We start from the raw sequence: 22,280 nt of genomic DNA, 5'->3' as shown, positions 1-22,280 counted from the left end.
GCCCGTGCAGAGCATCCTGGCTGCACAATGACCCAGGCCATCAATGAGAGCAGTGCTGAATAAGCCTTTCCTTGCCCAGAGACCTTTGTGCTTGTGATCAGCAATAAAAGGCTGTTCTTGGAATTTAGAACCACTGCCAGGTGAAATACCACAGATGATTATTTAAAGGCTTTAAATAAAAAAAAAGCTCTGTGTCTGTAAGAACCAGCTTTTCGCATTCACATTGTCTGGCTGTGGACTCATAGCTGGGTTATGAAAGCAGCCCAAAATAAGAACAGATATAATAAAACACAAGCTGGGCTTAAGCAAGAATTGATTTCTGACAGCAGCTCTCAATGTTTTAAACACTAGCTACAGACCTCACGTATTTCTGAATTTAATTGCACAATTCCCAGTGATTTAGCATTACAAAAATTTACATATTTCCATGCTCAGAATTTGAAAAGCTCAAACAACGAGAAACTTTGGTTGACATAAACACAGTTCAAAGAAAACAGTATTTTTTTCCCACTAAACTAAGCCACTGGCAGCAGATGACTGACATCTTACATGTGCTGAATATATCCTGTACCTCTAAGCTCTTCTGCTGTGAATTCCTTTCTATGCTCTATTTCTACAATCTGGATTTTAACTTGTGAGGCGAGAACTACAGAAAAATAGACAGCTAAACAAATACAGAAGAAAATTTGCCAGATGTGCCTTAGACACATGAAAGGACTGAAAATTAAAGAAAATAATCAATATAAATGAGAAGGATGAGCCAACACAGGGGGTGGGGGAAGCTGATTTTCAAGGAATGATGAGGAGGAGCTTGGACTGATGGACACAGAGGGCAGGTGCAGGGTGTGAAGGACAAATGCACAATATTTCTACTCATAAATGGGAAAATTTGAGTTTCTGTAACTAAAAAACAGGACACTGAGGATTGCAGTCTTCAGCAATGTCACTGTTCACAAACATAATTTTCATTTTTAGACTTTTGGTTGAATCAATATCCAATTTTTCAAAATAATAGCATGCACTCTTAGAAAAGAAGACATTGCTAATTCCAGATAAGTAAAGCCCAGCTTTACTTTGCTTTCTTCTGGAGCATTATCCCACTCAAGTTCATCTTTCACAAATGCTGACACAAGCCACAAAGACTTTACTTCATAAAAACAGCATCTTTTCTCTTTTCCTTTTCTCCTTTATTCTTTTCTTTTTTCTCTTTTCTTTTTTCTTTTATTTTCTTTTTCCTTCTTCCCAAACTACACCCACAGCCCCGACTGAAACTTTCAGATGGAACAACAGGCAGCCAGACAAGAACAGCGGAAGAAATTTTATCTTAAGTATTTATTGTTATGCTGGAATATCACTCAGCTTCCTCTGGGGTAATTCAGCACTCTTGTGGGAAATGTGTGACCTCATTTGCATTTTCTAATTGAATTGCTATCAGGTTTCCTGCAAGACTGAACAAAAAAGTTCCTTGAGTTACTAACATCACTTGTATTAACCAGAAAAAAAAGTTTACATTCAAGGGTTTGCTGGCGAGGAGGGGAAATGTATGCCTCATGTATCATAAAGTAAAAGTATTTGCCTTCTTTTCTATCATTTCACCCTACTAGCATCACACTTTAATGTAGTAGTTAGAACTCTTTCCTTACAGCGTTTTTCAGTGAAATCTGGCAGGTTATTCAGGCATCCCAAGCAACCAGCACATTATTTATAAGGCCAACACTGTGAAAAAGGGGGAATTGTCACTGTGCTGGGTCCCTCCCCATTAAAATGTGAGGCTGCATCAAGAGCCAGGCTCGGCTGGGGGGTCTGGGGCACAGGTGTGGACCCAAACCTGCTGATTTTGCAGTGAAATCACACAAGGGGAGGACTGGCCCAACAAGAAATGATCTGCTGCCTTGGAAGCCCTTGGCCAGCACCAAAGCAGATTTTCAGTCACAGATGCTGTGACAAGAAAGGATCACAGATGCAAAGGGTCATTTATTGCTGGAAGAATCCTCTGTGCTCTCCTGGAAAGCAGCCCACTGTCCCACTGTGCAGGCAGAGTCACTCCTGGCCCCCCAAAATCCCAGCCAGCATCCCAAAAACATTGATTTCTCCCATAACGTTTGTTCTGTATTGTAACCTCCACAGCAAACCAAATGCCTAATAATGGCCATTCTAGGAGGGCTGGTTTTGATGCAGTTTTAATCCCTGGATGATAATGAAATAAATTCTGATTTATCCTTTCAGAGGGGGTTCTGAGGGGCCCCTGTCACAAGGGACTGCCCTGAGGGCCACTGCTCATTGCTCCAAGGCAAAAGGACTTTTCTTGTTCTATAGGTGCCAACAAACAGTGATCAGCAGGTGCAGTAACTGAATTTCATGCCAATTATTTATAATGTCTGGGAACTGTTCAGCATTTTCGCAAAACCAGTCACAAATTTAAAAAGTAAAATGGAAATAAATGGATGCACCAGAAGAAAACTGGTCTCCCTCCCTCTCTCAGGTCACCTCCTCCTTTCTCTCCCACATTTGCCATCTCTATATCCTGAGTATAACAAAACAATCTAAAATGTCTTAAAAAAACATATATATATATATATATATATATCGTTCTGCTTGAGTCATATTATTCTACACAAAACCAAATGTGAAATGTGCCTCTAGTAAAAGCCACAAAACACATAAGGGTCATGGCCTGAAACATATTGAACTGGATATTGTAAGGTTTGGGATTCTTTTTTTCTGCACAAACACTATTATTTTTTAAAATAATCTCATAATCATATTTATTTCTTTAGTAAACAAAGGATCATTTTGCTTGCAAAAACCACAGGCATTTAAATAAAACACAAGTCAGATGTCTGCTATAGGGACCCACAATAAAACTGCTTATGACCTTGTCATTAGTCTTGTTTTCTGTATTTTTCCAGCCTCAAACTACACACTAATAAGGCTTTTAGAAAGGAGGGATATGAATTTTAAGAAGCTTAGCTCTCTGTTTTCAACCAGAGTTCAGATTACATTAACATTAGATGAATTTCCAACCAAATATTCTACTAAAACAGAAATGTGTGCTTATTCAGGTTTTTTTTCTGCTACACTGAGGGGAAATTTAAAGCAGTATGTAAGACATCTTACTTTGTTCCTCCAATATTTAATTACTTTTAGAAGGAAGCAGTATTTCTCTGGTTAGAAATGGCAAATTGAGTTGACAATAACAAACAGGGTTTAATTACATCTTCCACAAGCTCAAGCCCTACTGAACAGTAGCAGAAGTTCATTCATATGACTCTAAGCCCTGCAAAAGCTTAGGGGTCAGCCCAGTGGGCAAGTGAGAGATTTAAGTCTGTCCAAGTTTCTCCTTTTTGTCTCAAATATGACAAAAACTCTCCCAAAGATCACAGAGTTACATGGTGGAATTTTAACAACTTGACATAGGAAGTCTCTCTTTGTTTTCTCACTCTGCCCTGCACTCTGTCCAAGCACTACAGACAGCATGGCAGCAGAAGCCAGTCTTGCTGTTTGGACCATTACTGATTAATGGTTAATTAATCCAAATTACAGCCATGGATGGTCAAGAGACCCCACCTGCCCCTGCAGGAGCCATGGCTGCTCCCAGGACACACACCTTCATCCTTACCCTGCAGATCCTCAAGATCCAGCAATAAACCAGGCTCCTGAAACAATTCCCTGCCAAATCCCGCCCAAAGGTCACCACCCAACCAGCCCAGCACCAGAGATAACTGATAACTGAAGATAACTGCATTTACACCGTGTAGTGAAAGATCTTCAGCCCAGACTAGCACTGAAAATGAGATGGTGAACTGCTGCTGCCAAAAATGATACGGAAGAGGTGAGAAAGTGGCAGCTACTCTAGGGGCAGAGCAGAACTGTGTTTTCCTGGAGCAGCCCCCAGCTGCAGCGGCTCTGCGCAGCCCACCAGCACATTTTCACTGAAGGCACACTGCTCCCAGCCTGCAGGGCAGGGACAGCCGCCCGTATGGAGCTAAAGCAGCAAGAAGCCATCTGTGCCCTGCTGCCTGCAAGGCTGGCTCTGGCTCTCCCAGCCGGGGTGGGCGAGGGGAGCTGCTGGCACTGAGCACAGGGCACGGCTGGCACCGCAGCCTCGCTGCCCGCCCCGTGTGTCAGCACGGGGCCCTTATCAGGCAGCTGCAACGCTCCCTGCCCTTGCAAGGCAAGGAACAAGCCCAAATCTCCCCTCTGCAAGCTGCAGGGCCGTGCAGATTGCTCGCAAGAGCGATTCTGAGAACCGGGGAGACGCAGAGCAGGGCAGAGCTGCCAGTGCGCGATTGTGCTGTCACAAAAGAAATCTGAGCTTAAAACCATCAGGAAGATGGTTGGTTTTGACTCTTCACCCTTCATCTCCTGGTTTGACTTGGAGTCAAGAGAGATTATCAGCCATGAGGTGCAAACATGATGTACATGACCTATGGTGTGTGACAGAGACAAGTGGTCACTTAAAAATATAGAATCATGAACTTAGAGAACAATTCCCTCACTGGAGACCTTAAGTAATTTCTGTCAGAGAGGTTCAAGGATCATTTGCAAGGAATTTGATGCTGCTCATGGTATCTCCTACCTGGACACTTCCTTACGATAGGAATTGATATTGCTCATGGTATCTTATCACAGACATCTTAGATGAAAAATCCTTTCCTTAGGATTTTTCCTCCTGAGAAGCTGTGAGGCCTCAGGAACAAAATGCAAACATTGATTATCTGCTGCTGTGGAATGCAACAGGTGCATCTGTGCTTGGCCCATGTTGGTTGTTTGTAATTAATGGCCAATCACAGTCAGCTGGCTTGGACTTTCTCTCCGAGACACAAACCTTTGCTTATCATTCTTTCTTTTTCTATTCTTAGCTAGCCTTCTGTTGAAATCCTTTCTTCTATTCTTTTAGTATAGTTTTAATATAATATATATGATAAAATAATAAATGAAGCCTTCTGAAACATGGAGTCAGATCCTCATCTCTTCCCTCATCCTAAGACCTCTGTGAACACGGTCACAGAATCTCCTACCTGGACACTTCCTTATGGTAGGAATTGATATTGCTCATGGTATCTCCTACCTGAACACTTCCTTATGAAGAACAGACCAGTCGACACAAAACACTTTGGGGCAAAGGAAGAACAAAGCAGGAAAAAGAGCTCTGAAAAAAAACCTCTTACCTTGTGCCCGTTGTGCTGGGACTTGTCTGCCACCAGGAACCTGACCATGGCCTCCCATCTGCCCAGGCTCTGGGGGTCCCAGGCGGTCACCACCAGGATCAGCTGCTTGGAGGGCACCTGCAGGTGGTGGGCAGCAAACAGGGTCCCGTCTGCCCTCACCTTGAAGTCCAGGCTGTTGGTTTCGTATCGCACGCCCTTGTTGCCAGCACAGTTATTAAATTTTACTAGAACAGAGAGGAAGAGAGGGGAGAAATGTGTGAGATTGGCGTGATAAGGAAAGCAATCAAATACAAGTTTCAGACATTTAATTTTCACTGATGTCTTCTATATCTCTAATAACCATCAAGGAAATGATTTAACTGTTTCTTCGACCTTTCAGGAGTGCTCTTGTGCTTTATCTCTGTTCCCCAGGGAAGAAGTTGTAAGCCATTTTTAAAGTATTTGATACAGTTTCATTAGATCTCAAACACAGCTGTTCCCCATTTGTACAAGTGGATTTCTCCCTTGTCGCCATTATCTTTTAAATTCAACTGGAGTCTATTACCCACGCTGTGGGTATTTTTTTTCAGGAAATGTTCTCCATTTCCCTAACCCTTCAATAACCTACTTACCAGATAGGCTATTTGCACATTCTTAACTGAAATTCAAAAGCCCATAACAATTCCATTATCAGAAATATAAAAACAACAAAAAAATTTAACACAGAAATAAAAGTTGAAACCATTCTGGAGCACGCATCTGCTGCTGGAACTGGACCCCCCATCCTGAGCTGCATTCCCACCTTGGCCAACCCCTCACATGTTACAGCTACTGCAAAAAGGAACTGTAAAACTGTGCTTCATAAACCATAACGTGTCATTTGAAAGCCTACTTTGTCAGATCAAAGCTCCCCAGTCGCTGATATTTCTATTTTCGCCTTTTTTTTTGGTCAAAGTCTTTCACAGTCTAGTTTGAAAACTATTTTTATTGGCATTATGAAACATGTCACATACATTAGACCAGGAAAAAAAAACCTCAACCCTATTATGTGACAGAATTGACAAATCGGATAGAAATGGAACCTGCAGCTAATAACACAGGAAACCAAACACTTTCTGCCATTTCAGTAATCCGCGGGGCGGAACACACATGTGGTGAAGGAAAACAGATTGTACCCGTACAAACATCTCAAGTGACTGAGAGGGGATGCACAGCGCTCCGGCTCGGATTGCCAGGCAGGTTCTCATGCTGAGATGCTCCAGCCTGCCTGGAGAGGAGGAGAACCTGCTGGGCCAGCTCTGCTGGGCTTCAGCAAACACTAAATTCCTGCAGGAGAGGGGCTGGGTCAGATGGATCCACTCAGGCTGGCTGTGGTGAGGGGATGCAGGGATGCAGGGCACTCCAGGGAGAGGAGCTTCTGGGACACTTTTATCCCAGCTGCCCTCTTCCCCCTGTACCAACCACAGCTCTGCAGTGCTGCTCTGAGCTGAATCAAGCACTAATTTGGATTTAAATTGAAAAAAAAAAAAAATACAACCTCAACCATGGCACAAGTGAAAGAAATGGCTCAACACATCTGGCTGTCAAAGCCCCCAGGCACATCAAAGTAGGGAGAAATGAGGAGCAGACTGGGGCAGAGGAGGGGAAAATCCTTCCCCTCCTTCACCCCTCAATAACTGGGGTGCTGTGATTGTGTCCTAACTGTACATCTACAAAGGCTTTCTGTGCTGTGTTTTTATTTAGACCACACTGGTACATTTTCATGTGTGTGGTGGGAAGTGTTACCAAATGCTGCCGCAACTGCTGGGCACAAACAGCGAATGTCACACATTGATTTATAAAAAACGAGATGGATAAAGTTCTCTAGTACATACAAATTACCTGAAAGCCCTGGATGAGGGAAAGCACACACAGGGTTTGCTGGCACCTACAAGAACTGGGACAATCTCAGAGAGCTGCGAGGGGAGATTCCCTGGACCTCTGGGACCACCCTGCTGGGAGATCACCCTCATCTCTCCGGAATTTCTGCAAATCTCCCCTGCATTCACAGCTACAATAAACATGTGTGAACGTGTCAAGCGCATCCTCACTTCTAAATGTTATTTATTTTCAGCTCAACACCATGGTCAGTGTCAGGAACCTGGCACATCAGCTGCTGTACTGCTGCACCCCTCTGCTGTGTAATGGTCACTGTAAAACTCGGGTTCCATCCCTGCTCCCCAAGTACCCACCTATCACTCACTGAAAGACGTTTAAAGAAGACAGAAAGGAGTGATAATGGCTGCACATTAAAAAACATTTCAGAGCTTACTTTGATTTTACTGAGATTAAAAAAAAAGCCCTACAGTAGTCTGAGAGGAAAAAAAAAGCAACCAACCTTTCTATATGTGTATGTAGTGATTTCAGTATTCAAAGTACTTAAACATCTGCTTAAGACCCAGCTCGTGGCTCCAAGATGCTGCTCTGGTGTCATATGTCACTGTGTCGACTTTTATGCTCCATTATCTAAAAATGGCTACCTCGTAGACAAAGTCCCTCTGTGACTTGCTAATTACTTCCATTAGTTTAAAACAAACTTGACTAGAGACGGAGAAAACCCTGAGAGAAATCGTCTGATTATTTTTCCTTTTTTTAAAAAAACAAGCACCTTCTCTGCCCCACATTGCTCCTCTCGGGTAGCACAGGCAGGTGAACGCTCAGCATGGGATTAGCACAGCCAGCTCCTCAAAGATCCACAAAATCTATAAACCTCATTTATATATATTTATCCATAAAATACTTTTCCCAAATATATGTGTACAGGCTTAGGGAAAAAAACCCCACCAAGCAATTGTTCTATAATAAATAGCATAGCTCAAGGAAAGGAAATCTCATTCATAATTTCAAATTCTACCTGTTACCCCTACTCTTTGCTCTTGTGGAGATAGAAATTAAAATTTCATTCAATGGCAGACAACTTTTGCTTTTTTTCCTCCTTTTTCTCCCTTAGAAATCTCTACGTGTACATAATTCGCAGTTGATGCAACTTTTGACTTTCAAATAATGGAAAAAATAAATAAACAACCGTTGGCTGTGTTTGCCAGTCTTAAAACTCTCTGTGGACACAAATCAATCTTTCTTTGACCAGTCTGAAGACTAAAGAACACTGCAGAAATCTAACATTCAAAAGCTGCAGCATCAGTAATTAGGATTTTGGATAAACAGCAGAGTCACACATCTATCATTTTTACAGGATGGTAAAAAAAAAACCCACAACTTTTTAAAAAATACACTGGAAAAATGTTCAGTGAAGCTTATCGAAAGCTTATGCTGAAAACAACATCTAATACCTGATGAAAGGAAAACCAAGAAGGCACCCTCATTAGCAAGCTTTTAGGTTTAACCCTTTACCCTCATCATTTTTAATTGCTTCTCTATGAAAGGAGGAAGTACAACAATTTGATAAGCCGAAACAGGTACTGAGGGATGGGCAGAGAAGCTGCAGGAGGCTGCAGCAAACTGCTGGGCATCTGAGGAAAAAAAATGGTATTTTACTTCAAAAAAGACACAGGGTGAAAAAAAAAATTCAACAAGTTTTGCATTGTTCCCTTTTATTATTTAGCTTGTTAAGCTGGCTGGCCAGAGTCAAATGATCAAGTCAGGATCTTGAAAGATGTACGAATACACTGAACTTCTTGCCCCCCAAATGTCTGAGAGAAATACTGAATTTAATAGGACTATAAATGGTATAAACCAAAGAATTCGCTTTTAGCCTTATCCTTCTGGATTTTCCTTTGACTTTTTTTAGTCCATTAAAAGTGCCCCCTCTGGCAAGCAGCACAGGGCTGGCAGAGCAGGAGGGATAATACTCGTTTATTAGGATAAACCCCCTGGCAGGACATCATCCCACAGTTCAGGATATGGGTCCCTTCAGGACTCTGTTTTTCACCGTGGTTTTGAGGATTATCTCTGCAAAAGTTGTTTCTTGCCTGATGAACTTTAAAGCAGCAAACACACAGCACTACTTCCAGCAGGATCCATCTGCTTTTCAAGTCGTGTCTCTTGACCAGCTCCCCTGCACCCGGTGCACTGCGATAAATCTGAGCTGCCAAATCCCCCCCTCGCCCCTTCTGTGAACATCATTAAGGTGAGGATGGCTTAACAGCAGCCTTTGGGATTTTCAGATGTCTGGGTAACCTGCAGAGTCCTCACCGTGCACGGAAATGTCTCTCCTGTGTGATCACGAGCAAATCACTTGAATTCCTGCCCCGGCACTTCTGGCCTGATGCTCCCAAATGTCCGCACTCATCCATCTCCTCTGGCTTCTGCAGGGGGGTCAGTCCTGGCCAGCATTCCCTGCGTGTCACCATGCCAGAAATTACAAAATCCCAAACAGGTCCTGTCTGGAGAGGCTCCTGTTGCCTAAGAACAGGCACCAAACCATTCAGTTAACCACAAAAATGCATGGGCACATTACAGCCTCACAAAGTGATTTCTCCATTAAGTGCTAATGTGAAGCAGAGCGTGCTGTGCCTTGTTGGGAAGCTGCATTTATTGGGCAAAGTAAGTATGCAGCATAAAATTTTACACGGCCACATTTTGGAGGCATCTTTCTTTACGTTGGTGCAATCCCTCTGTGAGTCTGTGAGAAAACTGTTTTACAGCAGTGGGAACCAAGTGCAGCTCAGTGAAATCCCCATGGCCACGCTGGAGCAAAGCTGGGATGTGAGTCCTGGAATTCAAACTGCCAGGAAACTGCCTCCATCACCAGATACAAGTGAAAAAGACAGAGAAATTAGAAATATGGACTTTCAAAAAGCAAACAGAGCAGATCCTTCTCCCTGCAAACTACAGGGCATTTCCAGATTAGTGCAGGGTGAAAAACTTAAGGGATGTCACACAAATTATTGCAATTGTTGTGTGAAATGGAGTCCCATGAGCATGTGTAAATACACAGTGGAATTATTCTGTGACTGAAATATCTTGTCTACAAAAGGAAAATGCTGAAATGGAGGCAGGATTTTAATATTACAGATTTAATATTACAGAATTACAGAGTCACAAAGGTTGTAAGAGACCTCTAAGATGACAGAGTCCAGCCCTAAACCACGTCCCCAGGTGCCACATCTACATGCCATTTGAGCACTGCCATGGATGGTGCTTCCATCACTTCCCTGGGCTCCTGTTCTACTGCTTGACAACCCTTTCAATGAAGAAATTTTTTCTCATCTCTAAGCTAACCCTCCCCTGGTGCAACTTGAGGCTGTTCCCTCTTGTCTTATCTTGTCCTATTTTGTTTCTCTGTATTAAAAGGATGGATGTACCCAGGTACCACAGGCATTTTAACCACTCTGGAACAAATCAGAGATGGTGTTTCAGTGTTGTGTGGAAATTAAAACTGACTTGAGCCATCACACTTACACACAGTGCCACATCTAAGCCTGGACTCCTGTGTCTATCCCACCCCTGCTTACAGTAAATCCCACACTATCATACAATACACAGCCAGATTTGCTTCCTGCAGTTCATTAAATGCTCAGAGCCCTTCTCCTTCTCCACAAGAAAAACAACACATAAATAGGAAAAAATGATGGCTGTAAAACCTGATGGAGACAATGTGTAATTTTTATCTGCTCATTACTAATTTTATAGGTTACATTTTCCACCATGTCCCCATAAAGGATATCACACTAATAAACTCTTAGTGTCTTTATTTAATATTTATAGCACCGTGGGAGAACCAAACTCTTCTGGTAAAAGGTAAAAACAGCAATTCAAACAGCTGCTTCAAAGACTAATAAACACATCCCCAGTGATTGAGTTTAAGAGTATACAGTTTAAAAATATGCTTTGATGCAAAAAATCTGTAGGAAATAAATGGATGGATCTTGGTTGGTATATGAATGTATATAAAAATGTGCATTCTCACACCCTCAGCTTCACAAAGCATTGATTATTCATTAAATGTTCTTGGAGTAAAAAACAAATATAATGAATGAGTTTGGAGAATTAATGAACTATCCCACAGTCTATCATCTGCTGAAAACATTTAGCATGATTTAGCATGTTCTTAATGTTATTTTCTTGCAATTAATAGCACAGAAATCTGCTGCAGTTCTGCCCATTTCTCAAATCTCAGGTCAATGTGAAACATTACATCCAATTTTCCACTGCATTATTTATGATCTCTGAGCTATGACTGCTAATATTTGCCTTACTGGAATAATAGTAAATTACCATAACAATTTACCATATGTAATTATGTTAAACAAAATCTTTCTTTATTTATCTTCTTGTAATCTTCAGTTACAGGGAATCCTCCTATTCAGACTATGCAATAATACAACATTCATGACAATCCCAACCTATATTATTACATGCTGGTTGGAAATGGCTCCATGTGCCACTCACCTGGTGACACCTTGGAGTCAGCAAAGCAGCAGCAATCTGCCTCCAGCAGAAGCTCAGACAGATTTCAAAAGGGACTCAGAAGCATTTTATGCTTAAAAGCACATTTTGAATTTTCCCTCTTTAAGTTGCAAAGCTCAACCCCCTCCACGATCAGATGTGGGTTTTAGGCACACACCACTGAATTCCTGACTGCCTCACTGTCACCTGCAGCTGTTTTGCTTCCACAAAGCCAGGACTGTAGGTTTTATGGGGGAAATGGCAAGGCTTTTTCGTGCACAAGTCATTTAAAAAAAAAAAAATATAAAAAATACTTCTGTGGGCTTGATGGAGCTACATGGAAAAGTCATCTTTTCATTTCCAGAGCCACCTAAATGCTTTCAACACCTCTCCCAGCTTTATATTCACTTTTATCAGCTCTTGCTTACAGAGAATTCCTGTTTCCATGGCTAGAGAAAAAGAAAAGGAACAATACAATTCAACAGACAAATCAGGATCCTTTAAAAAGTCACTCTGTCATGTGTGCAGCCAGCCAGTAGCAATGAGGAGTTAAGGGTACATTAAAAAAAATGTAAATCCCATTCAAACAAAACAAAAATCTAAATCCCAGACACTGAGTGCCTCCTTCATATTCCCACCTGTGCTATTTTTCATTTACTGGAAGCCAATTCAACTAAAATACATGTTTTTAAGGAAGAAAAAAATGAAGAAGTATATTTCACTTCTGGTTTGGAATTGGAGGGGAGTACAGACCCCTGGAGAGAAGGACTAGAGAACATGATAGAAAAGATGAATCACTCTGGCAACAGCCAGCCAGCCATTAATTTTCAGCAAGCCAGGAGTTGGTCCAATTAAGCCAGGCTCCTTTCTCTACATTAACATGCTTTACTCAGTTTTTTTTTCTGAAGCTAAAACATCAGCTCGAGACCCCAAAGGCTTTTCTATTTAGGATCAATCAATCTACCTTGCTGCACTGTAAAACATACACTGTCAGCTCCGAGCTGAGCTCAAAAAAAGAGCAATGGTAGAAAAATTTGATAAATCGACATGTTCTGGCACTTAGTAGAGGGATTCTTCCTACACTGTCACTTATTTTTATCTGATTAGAAACAAGTATTAGTAAAGGGAATATTCCCTTCTATTCTTTCTGGTATTTAGCATTAAGGGGAGTCTTTTCACCCCTATTTTCTACATTTTATCCTGCAGATTCCTGCCAAAAAGGCACAGAGACACTACCCAGATTTCAAAGCCAGCAAGTTTGAATTGGTTTTCCAGGATGTGGACTCACATTCAAGCATTTTCTTCGGCACAGGAACATGAACCTGCATCTATTGGTGCTCATGTTAAAGAGCATTTTTCACTGCTTTCCACATTTTCATGCTCAGGGCTTTACTGTGAGTATGCAGCCTCACCTCTGGGTTTCCAGCACCTGCTTTGGCAAGGATTGCTTTATTTGGGATTTCACTGCCCATTTTAGATCCACTCTCTCTCCCTTGCTGGGGCATCTCAGGAATGGTTAATTAATACACAAACCAGGGCCTGATGACAGAGGCAAGGACACTTACAAGGTCTGAAGTTCTCTGCTGGGATAACTTGGAGGATTGCCCTTTTCTTTGGTAAGCACCACAGTGACTCTGCTGCTGCTTTCCACGTTGTTCTCTGCATCTTTATTTTTGGATAAAAACCTTTCCCAGCAGGTTCAGCATGACAGTCCTGCCCTGTTTTTAGCAGCAATGTAGACTGAAAACCACTGGGATGTGCAGCTGATGGTCCAGCTCCAGATTAAAAGGCGAATAAAGAGAAGCCTGGTTTGGGTGATCCTGTCAACACCAACTGCACCAAACTTTGTGGCAGATGCTGAGTTTTTGCAGGCAACCATATTTGTTCTTTGCTCTTTAAATTCCACACGTCTGTAGGATGGTACTGAGATTCACTATGGCACTAATGAGATCATTTTGCAATTAAAGGCTAAGTAGAAACAAACCTCTCACCACTCTACAGGAGAGTTTGGGTTCTCTGATTAAGCAGCAGTAAATAAACCTGATTCACTCTTGGTCCTGGTGCACACCAGAGATTAACTCTCCAAACAAGATGGACTGATTGACCCCATGGATTAATCAATGAGTTTCCCAGCTTCAGAGCAAAGTGCAAGTTGTGGGAGTTACCTGCAGCAGGATATGTTCTAATTATTATTACCAGCACAGAGCACATAAATCCCAGGGCGCTTTATTTGGAGGTTTTTCTCTTAGCACTAATGATCTCCACAACACTCTCATGTTTGTCAAACTACCTGTGTGGGAAAAGACTTTAAACACCACCATGCATTTCTTGAGGAAGAACTGCAAGTTTTATGGAAGCCTGGTGTGATAATTGCAAAGGGTGGAGTCTGTGTAGTGGTAGGGCAATCTCCAGGCTGTAACAGCTGCTTGCCCATCACTCCTGTGGGCAGGAGCATCCCTGGAAGGAGCTATTGGGAGGCTGGGACTGTGCTGGAGACAATCCCCATGTGAGCAGAGAGCCCAGCCCTGCTGGTGCAGGAACACCCCAGCACTGGGAGCACTGGTGGGAAGCAGGATGGACACACAGCTCCTGCACCGCCACCCCTGCCAGCCCCACTGACAGCAACCTGCTGCCCCTGGGGGGTTTCCTCCCTGTCACAGATCTCTTTTCAACTTGCCAGAAGTGTATTAGGAAGACACTGGGAGCTGCAGGAAGATTTTTAGTGAGGAAAAAACCAAAGGGAACAGAGGCCATTTGCAGCCTAGGAAAGGAAGTTGAAAGAGATGCTCCAACTGCAGCTGTGTCAGACAGCCTCAGGCTCCTCTCTCCTCACACTCTTCAAACAAACAAACTCTCAGCACCTAGAAACAGAGGCTGCACATGTCAGAGGGAAAAAAAATCAGACACACCAGCAAAGACACCGAACTCCTTATGGACTTGACTTGTGTGTAAACACTGACAACTTTGGGGCTGAGTGTTCTCATCTTCCCCAGCCTGGCTCGAGTGTGAGCACACGCTGATCCAGGGAGTCACATCCCGATGCAGTAAATTAATAGATGTTTCAGGCTAGAATATTAGAAATGGAAGACTTTGTTACCAGAAAGAGTCAGGGCAGGGTAGCTATATTTAACTTGTAGCTGCTGTGCACCTCTGCTCTTCTGCCTGCACAAAAAGCAGCAGCAGTCCTTTACCTTCAGCTATAACCTACACAAGTCTGCAGGTTTCAAGAAAAATTACTATTATGTAGAATAAAACACTGTTTGGTTCCTGGTGGGCTCAAGTGCTTCGACATTTGGACAAATTCAGTGAGTTTTATTTACAGATGGAGGCTCTGGGTTCTGTGTCTGGCACTGGAGCAGGGGGAGAACAAGTGGCCCTGATGCCCAAACTGCCCTTGTGGGGGTAACAAACACTGACATTGTCAGAGCTGCCAGGCTGCAGAGAGCCAGAGGATCCTGCCCTGGAGCTGGATCAGTGTACACTGACTCCACAGGAAACTCATGCACAGAGCAGGAAATTAACTGGAAAAGCAGAAAAGCACAATAAAACACAGATCCAGGCAGTCTGGTGGTGGTCATCACTGACCCAAGCAGAACCTCCTGGTCTCTGCAGCCACCCTGGAACATGTCCTGACCACAGCATCCCCACAGCCACAGAGTTTGGCTGCTGCTGCTGCCACCAACAGAGTCACAGGGATGAGATTTACTGAAACTTTCCTCTTTTTTATATTCATCCTCTCTGGCCCTTCTTACTTACAATGCTGTCCAAAAGACAAGTTGTCTCGTCATCTGAAGAACAACTTCAAGATTAAACTAGCAACCTTAAATTTCATGGAGCACTTTTGCAGGGCTTAGTCCCTTCAATTAAAACCGAGAGAGACTGAAGCCAGTAAATTAGAGAACGTGACAAATGCAGCACAAAGCACTGAAGATCCCAGAAGGTATCAAATTTAGTGTTAAAGTAAAGAAACAATAGGGAAGTCCAAGACATTTCAGAGTGTAGTGAATCAAATTAAATTGCCTGAAATTCCACATGGAATACATTTGACAAATTTCTTTCCCCCTCTTCAGCTTTCTGTTTGAGATGAACTGTCGTCTGGCAGCTTCAAACGTCTGGCACAGCTTCAGCTTCAGTTTGCTGGGGCTGAATCCAAACACGAACCTGAACTTTACCAGTTCTGCTCTTTTTGTAAACATACTTGCTGTGGCTGCCAAATGCTTTCCAAAAGCACACAAAACCCAGAATCCAAAAGGAAAATATTGTCTTGCCGCAATGAAATCTGCATTTTGCCACCTATGGGCAGCCGGGCTGAGCCCACCTGGCCTTGCATTCCCCAGATTTGGAGAGGGAAAGGTGATTTGGGAGCTGATGTGTGAGGGATGAGTGTCCCATGCACCCAGCACGAGCCCAGCCCCAGCAGTGCCACCGTCCTTCTCCCCACAGGGCTGCAGAGACAGCAAATAACAACAAAAATAACAATAATAACAGTAATAATAATACAACAATTAGCAGTAAGATGCCTCAGATGAGCTGGGTAAGGCAAGCAGTAGAATGTCATTAAACACGTGTCACCGACAGCAAAGACCAGTTTAGATTCCCCCAGTGAGTTGCCTCAGAACAAATTCATTTTAAGGCAGGGAACTTCAGCAGCGGAAGAGAGGGATATAAAGAGGGTTATGATCAAATTGCTCCTGAGAGCAGATAGCATCAGCCTGGATGTATCAGAATTTTTTTTCCATTTTGCTTTTAAAACATATTTGGTTTTGCAAAATGCTTACAACACACATGCTGCTTTGCTGCAGGATGTGATTCTTCAGCAGCATCCTGCTACCTGCGTGGATTCCCTCTTAGAAACTCTTTCTTTCTCCATTTTAAACCTTCTAAAACACCCAAGCTCCATAAACTATTCAGATGCAGACAGCTGAACTGAACTCATCTTTAGGCTGGAGAGCAGCAAGTGACAGAAGTGTCTCAGTTCTGGCACAAGACACAAAGGCTAACAGCTTCTGCTGGAAAAGCACATTTTGCTGTCCACAAAGTCTCAGCCTCACCTCTGAGAGCCACGTGGAGTTCCAGCACTGCCCAAAATAGACAACATCTGGTTCATGCAAACACTGATTTATTGCCTGTCTTCACTCCCCTTGGGTTTTAATTATGAGTAGATCTTGTAACTATTATACTTGTATTTGTTTTATCCACCTAGACATTTTCTACACTATTAACTACAAACTGAAAGCTCTTTCTAAAAATAGTACAAAAACTTACTTAAAATATGCACATGGCCTTTATTAAAGTAATCCCTGTAATGAATTTTTAGATGATGTAAAAGCACCACTGAAACCACTGATTAGCAGGCAAGCCTGCACCTGACTTCATCAACAGTGTAAGATTAAAAAGTTTCTTTTTATAACAATAAACTCCTAAAGAAAATAAGAGTATAAAACTGACTGCTGCTGTTAATGCAAACCAGTGTGGTGACAGGTAAAAATGCCTCATTGCTGCACCCCTCTCACTACCCCCAGGGGCTCTTTGGGGGTGTGGGGCCTGTTCCAGGGCCAGGTGTCCTCATTTTAAAGCACCTGCATGGGGTGGCACTTCCTCAGCACGTGGGACAGATCCACACTGCACCTGAAGAATAAAACACTGCTCCTCCCCTGGGTAACAGTCAGGAATGCAACTGTTCAAAGCCATCTTACTCAGACATTTTTGGGCTAAATTTTCGGTGGTTTTGGGGTTTTTTTTTTCCTTCTCATAATATTCTTGATCTTTCTGGAAATAAGCTGATTCAGGAACGACTTTTTCATTTCTGCGGTTGAACAACTACCACCATAACACAGAGTGCAATAAATAAATAAATAAATTAAAAAAAAAAAAAATAAAAAAAATAAACACCACTTGCAGACTTCAACTTTTTCTGCCTCCACATCAAGCATCAAAATTAATTCTGTAAAAACTAAAAAAAAGGATGCAACAAACCCAAACAACTTTTCTCCCCAACTTACAAAAAACGCTGGAAACTATTTCTGGAAATGTCCTAATGTTTCTATTGAATGACTGAGGCTTTTGAAAACGTTTAGTGGTCTTGCACAGACCCTCCTGGAGGACCAGCAGATCCCATCTCTGCCAGCCCAACACACCCACTGGGCAGCTCAGCCCCATTCAGGCAGAATCCTGCTCATGGCACAGAAGGTTTGGGAATGTGATGAGAAATTGCCCCAGATGTCTGAACTGCTGAAACTGGAAGGCAAAAAGGCCCAATAGCTGCATTTTCCCTCCCCCAGTGTCAGCACAGAGCACGACTCGTGTGCTGAACCATCTGCAGACCAACCAACCCTCCAGGCAGAGCAACAGGAACGCAAGAAATATCTGGGCTCCGTATCTGGTTTTGAATTAAAAAGTTTTGCATGTAAACGGATACCTCCTCTTCTTCCAAATCCTCACTGACATCCACTACTTATCATTCTGAGGCGACTGCTAGGGGAAACATGATTAAAAAATCCCAAATTCCATGGGAGTGATCTCAGAGCTGCCCATCATCGTCTGCTCCCCCTTTCACACCAGCTCAAATGTGAGAGCCTGCAGCTGAAAACAAAAAAGTCAGGCCATCTGAAGAGATAAAAGTCAGTCATGAGGGCTGTAATTTCATTTTTTATTTACTGATTGATGGGTTGAGAAAGAAACATCGACTGGTTGCTATCTTTGAAAGGTTAGACAAATGTGATGAATGGTATCAAAGGAAATCCTACCAAACCTCAACCTCCTCTTCTTTTATGAGCTACAGATATCAGGGCTGGGCTGGATGGGGTTTTTTGAGCAAGCTGGGAGGTGTCTCTGCTCAGGATTAGAATGAGGTGATGTTGAAAATCCCTGTGCAGATGTGAATGGCACCAGCCCCACGAGGACACAGCCCTGGCTCCTGTGTCCTTTTCCAACACTTCAACCCTCTGCACTCTCACATTTGCAGTTTTTTCCAGAGCAGGCCTCGGTGAGGACTGTCAGCTACCACTGTCAGTGATGTCTAGCTCAGTGTAAACACTCTGTTAGGAATGTGATGAAATTACACCCTCAGGTTTATTCTAAATACTAAAATAAGTCTTGGCACAGAACAAGTATGCACTCATTTGTGCTGCAGCGCTATGACCACAAGTTTTAATTTTTACTGTTTAATTATTCATCATGGATCAGGTCGCAAATTAAGCTAATATGCAAAGAAGAGGGAGAATGGGCACTTGTTTATCTCAGTTTTTTCCAATTAATTCAAGTTGTTCAGTAATCACCTTACTTTTCTACAATGTGATAAGGAAGAAAAAAATGACAAGCAGCCATCCAAAGAACAAAAAAAGATTCCCTTTACATAAAAAGCAGGATATTCTACAAAATTTACTTGCATGAATAAACTCCAATAAACCAATTAAAATACTCATTTATAGGGATGGCTCATATTATTGACTCAGCCTACAAGGGAGATTTTTCTTCTTTTTTGCCTTTAATGTTTACAATATTACCAGTGAACTGACCTCCTAACAGATTATATGATGGACACTGGCACAGGTTTCCTGAAACTGTCCTGGAAATACAAAATTGTCCTAAATTTCCCTCTTGTTCCATGTGTGCAGTGGCAATAAATGGTACATCAAGCAGCAGTTTCAGGTCAATGAACTGGTGCTATACCTGAATTAATCAAAACCAAAGCTTCCAACCCCCCAAATGTCTGCTAAAATTAACCATCTACTACCTTTTTTTTCAACAGAAAACTTGCAAAAAGTTGAAGCAAGAAACAAAACAGTATTATTCAGTCCATAATTCGTTCAGTTTTAATGGTATTTCTGACCTTTAAAGCAAAAGCCATGAATAGCTCACCCAGACCGCTGGGCAAATAGAAAAGCAACAAGAAAAGCCAGCAAAGAAAAGAGAAACTACTCACAAGGAATTCTCTGCAGCTCCAATACAACAACATTTCTACTCCATAAAATATAAAACGCCATCAAAACTTTACCAGCCACTCTCAACCCATCTCCCAACAGGTCATCACATGGAAGAGGGGACAGACACTGAGCTCCAGTGAATCCCAACCAGCCACACCAATCCTGACCTGCAGCTGTCACTTTAACATTTTCCTGAGTGTCTATAAAAGACCAAACAAGAACCAGCAAATCTTTTTGTTGAACCTGCCTGCCACAGGGAAGTCCTTTGTCCTCTCTGCAGGACTCTCCCTGTGGATTCACCTCCCAGAACACGTGGACATTGATCCCATGTGGTGAGGATGAGGTGTTGGCAGTGCCTTCAGCAATGCCCAGGGATGCAGGCTGGGATGGGCACAGGGTCCCTCTGTGCCAGGACACCTGCCTGGCACCCACCTGCAGCTCAAAAACCTCTCCTGTCCTCCAGCACCAAAGGAAGAGCAGCTGTGAAAGGGAAAAGTACAGGGGAGCAATGCAGGCACCTGGGCAAGATCCACCCAAGCAGCATCTTCACAGTGAAAACTACAGCCTGCCTTGTTTAAAACACTGTGCTGAGGCAGCCACTGGGTATCTGTGCCCACAATGCCCCTCTGGAGGGGGATTTTATATTCCTTCCCTATTTCTGGATGCTTAAGGAGCAGAGGGCCAATGTCCTGCTCAGCTCTGCTCAGCTGGTGCAGGAGGAAGCAGTGAGGGATGGCTCTGCTGCTCATCCCCACACCTCATCCTCGTGTGGCACTGCTGATTTTTGGCAGTGATTGATGATTTGCACCAAGCCCCTGTTAGCAGGATCCAAATGGGTTTTTCTTCATGAGCTGCCCATTATCAGGCAAACTTCATGAGCTTTTAGGGAAGGAAGCTTATCCTCTGGAACAGACTTTGTGTCTAAAACACCTCCTCCTTTCTCCTGTGATTTACTGTTCATTTGTCTTTACTGGAAAGCTGGTGTACAGGCCAGAGGCATCTGGGGCTCTTGTTTCTGGAAAAGCCAGCCATGGAAACCCAAAAAATGAAAAGCCAACACTCCTATCAGTATATTAGCTGGTTTAAGACCACAGTTAATCTTGTCAATCATACATAATTTCACATTAAATTTCATTTACATTTAAGTCACAGTGACTGAGCAGTGGTGTACATACCCATCATCCAGTTTCCAGCGCCCACCAATAATTAACAGCCTCTGCTCACCCTGTGGGGGTGTTTTCCAAATCCAGACCGACATGCACCAGGCAGACTGGCTCTCCAGACAGTATTTCCACAAAAACTAATTCACACCTGAAAGTCAGCACTGACAGCCATTCCTTCAGAAATGGTTTAGTTCCTTTCCAAAAGTCACCTCTCTATTTCTGGGCACAGGAAAAACACACTCCTGTTTTGATTTGAAAGGGAGATTCAACATGAGCAGTGCCAAGCACCTCAGACAAGGCAGGAAATCAACTGAAGGATTAATGAATTTTATTCACCAACAACCCAGCACCAGAACGTGCTTGTGCCCTCTCCAGCCTCTCATCCCAATGCTTGCTTTGAAAATCTTGCTTCCATTGGGCATTGTCCATGGCCTGGATTTCAAGTCAATGTTTAAAGGAGAGACTGAACAATGAAGGTCCTAAATAATACCTGTTATGGACTCACATCACTTGGCAAGCAAAGCATCACTTCATCTTTTCAGACTCTACCAGAGATCAGAGCAGCGCCAGCCCAGCCCTGGCTGGTGCAGGGCCACTCCAAACCATGAGCATCCAGAGGGCTCACAGGCAGCTGCACTGCAGCCTCCTCAGCAGGGCTTATCTCCATTAGTCTGGAATTTAGGCCATTTTCTGGCACTGTTCATCTGGCAAATGAGGGCTAAAGCTTGATCAAGTCCACAAAGAACACTCTAAGGTAAGCAAAGGACAAAGAGGTAACCCTCTTGTTACACCCTGCTTGCTCCAAGCTACTGAAGGTACGCAGTATTGAGTCATTTATTCGGCTTAGTTCTAGCTAGATTACTAAAACATTCTCTTCTGTCTTAGCAGCAAGGCAGGGTGTGGGTACACAAGGTCAAATCCTGCCTGCTCACGCCACCTTTTAATTTAGCTGGTTTGAACTGAAAGGTTTGCTCTAGAGATGAATTACTCCTTAAGAGCTTTCTTTAAAGCAACGAATTTTAAAAAAAAATTGAAAAGCTTAAGGCCTCCTAATACATGTGACTACTTTGCTGTGCTTCTGCCCTGGAAAAAAAATTATTGAAGCAACAAAACTCTGTTTCTTCTAGTAATGAACAGTAAAAGCTTGTCCAGGGGAAAAACCACTGATTAGATTGAGAATGTGTGTTACTTCCAAATGTAAAGCCATTTTGCTTGAGACAATATTAAGATGCTAAGATGCAATGTTTGATCATTAATTTCAGCTAACACTACACATTACTGTTGCTGCAGTCTTGGATTTTTTTTTCTTCTCCTCTGGTTTTGGACAGCCTTAATCATGCTTACAGCCGATCCCTAATTGCTGAATCCTGTCACTCTCCACCTTCTCCGAAACGCTCGGGGCTAAAGAAATAGTGAAGATTAATGACAGACATGTAATTAGGAGAAAATGTAAAGATCTTGTGTTAATCATTCAGAAATAATTTGATAAATATGAAATCCTGAAGAGCTCTCAGAGTAAAGGATGATGGAGTGAGCGGTGTGGCACAAAGCTGGGCACATTTGTATGTGCCACGCTCCGTGCCACTGGAAGGAGCGTGTGGGAATGCAAGGGAGGCTTCAGCAACATAATGGCATTCAGCATGGAAGACCATCTG

At 42.9% G+C, this 22,280-nt stretch overlaps 1 protein-coding gene across 1 annotated transcript in view; it reads right to left on the bottom strand.

The window, feature by feature from the left end:
- The window catches only part of CDH4 (cadherin 4), a 417,132-nt gene that overhangs the window by 163,264 nt on the left and 231,588 nt on the right, over window positions 1–22,280 (bottom strand). The window contains exon 3 of the mRNA XM_059480662.1: window positions 5,172–5,395. Within this exon, the coding sequence (XP_059336645.1) occupies window positions 5,172–5,395 (224 nt within the window). The remainder of the gene's footprint in view (window positions 1–5,171; window positions 5,396–22,280) is intronic.

The sequence above is a fragment of the Ammospiza nelsoni genome, chromosome 12 (assembly GCF_027579445.1).
Source record: "Ammospiza nelsoni isolate bAmmNel1 chromosome 12, bAmmNel1.pri, whole genome shotgun sequence".
Classification (NCBI taxonomy): domain Eukaryota; kingdom Metazoa; phylum Chordata; class Aves; order Passeriformes; family Passerellidae; genus Ammospiza; species Ammospiza nelsoni.
Note: the sequence above shows the minus strand (reverse complement) of the source record. Positions and strands in the feature narration are given on the sequence as shown.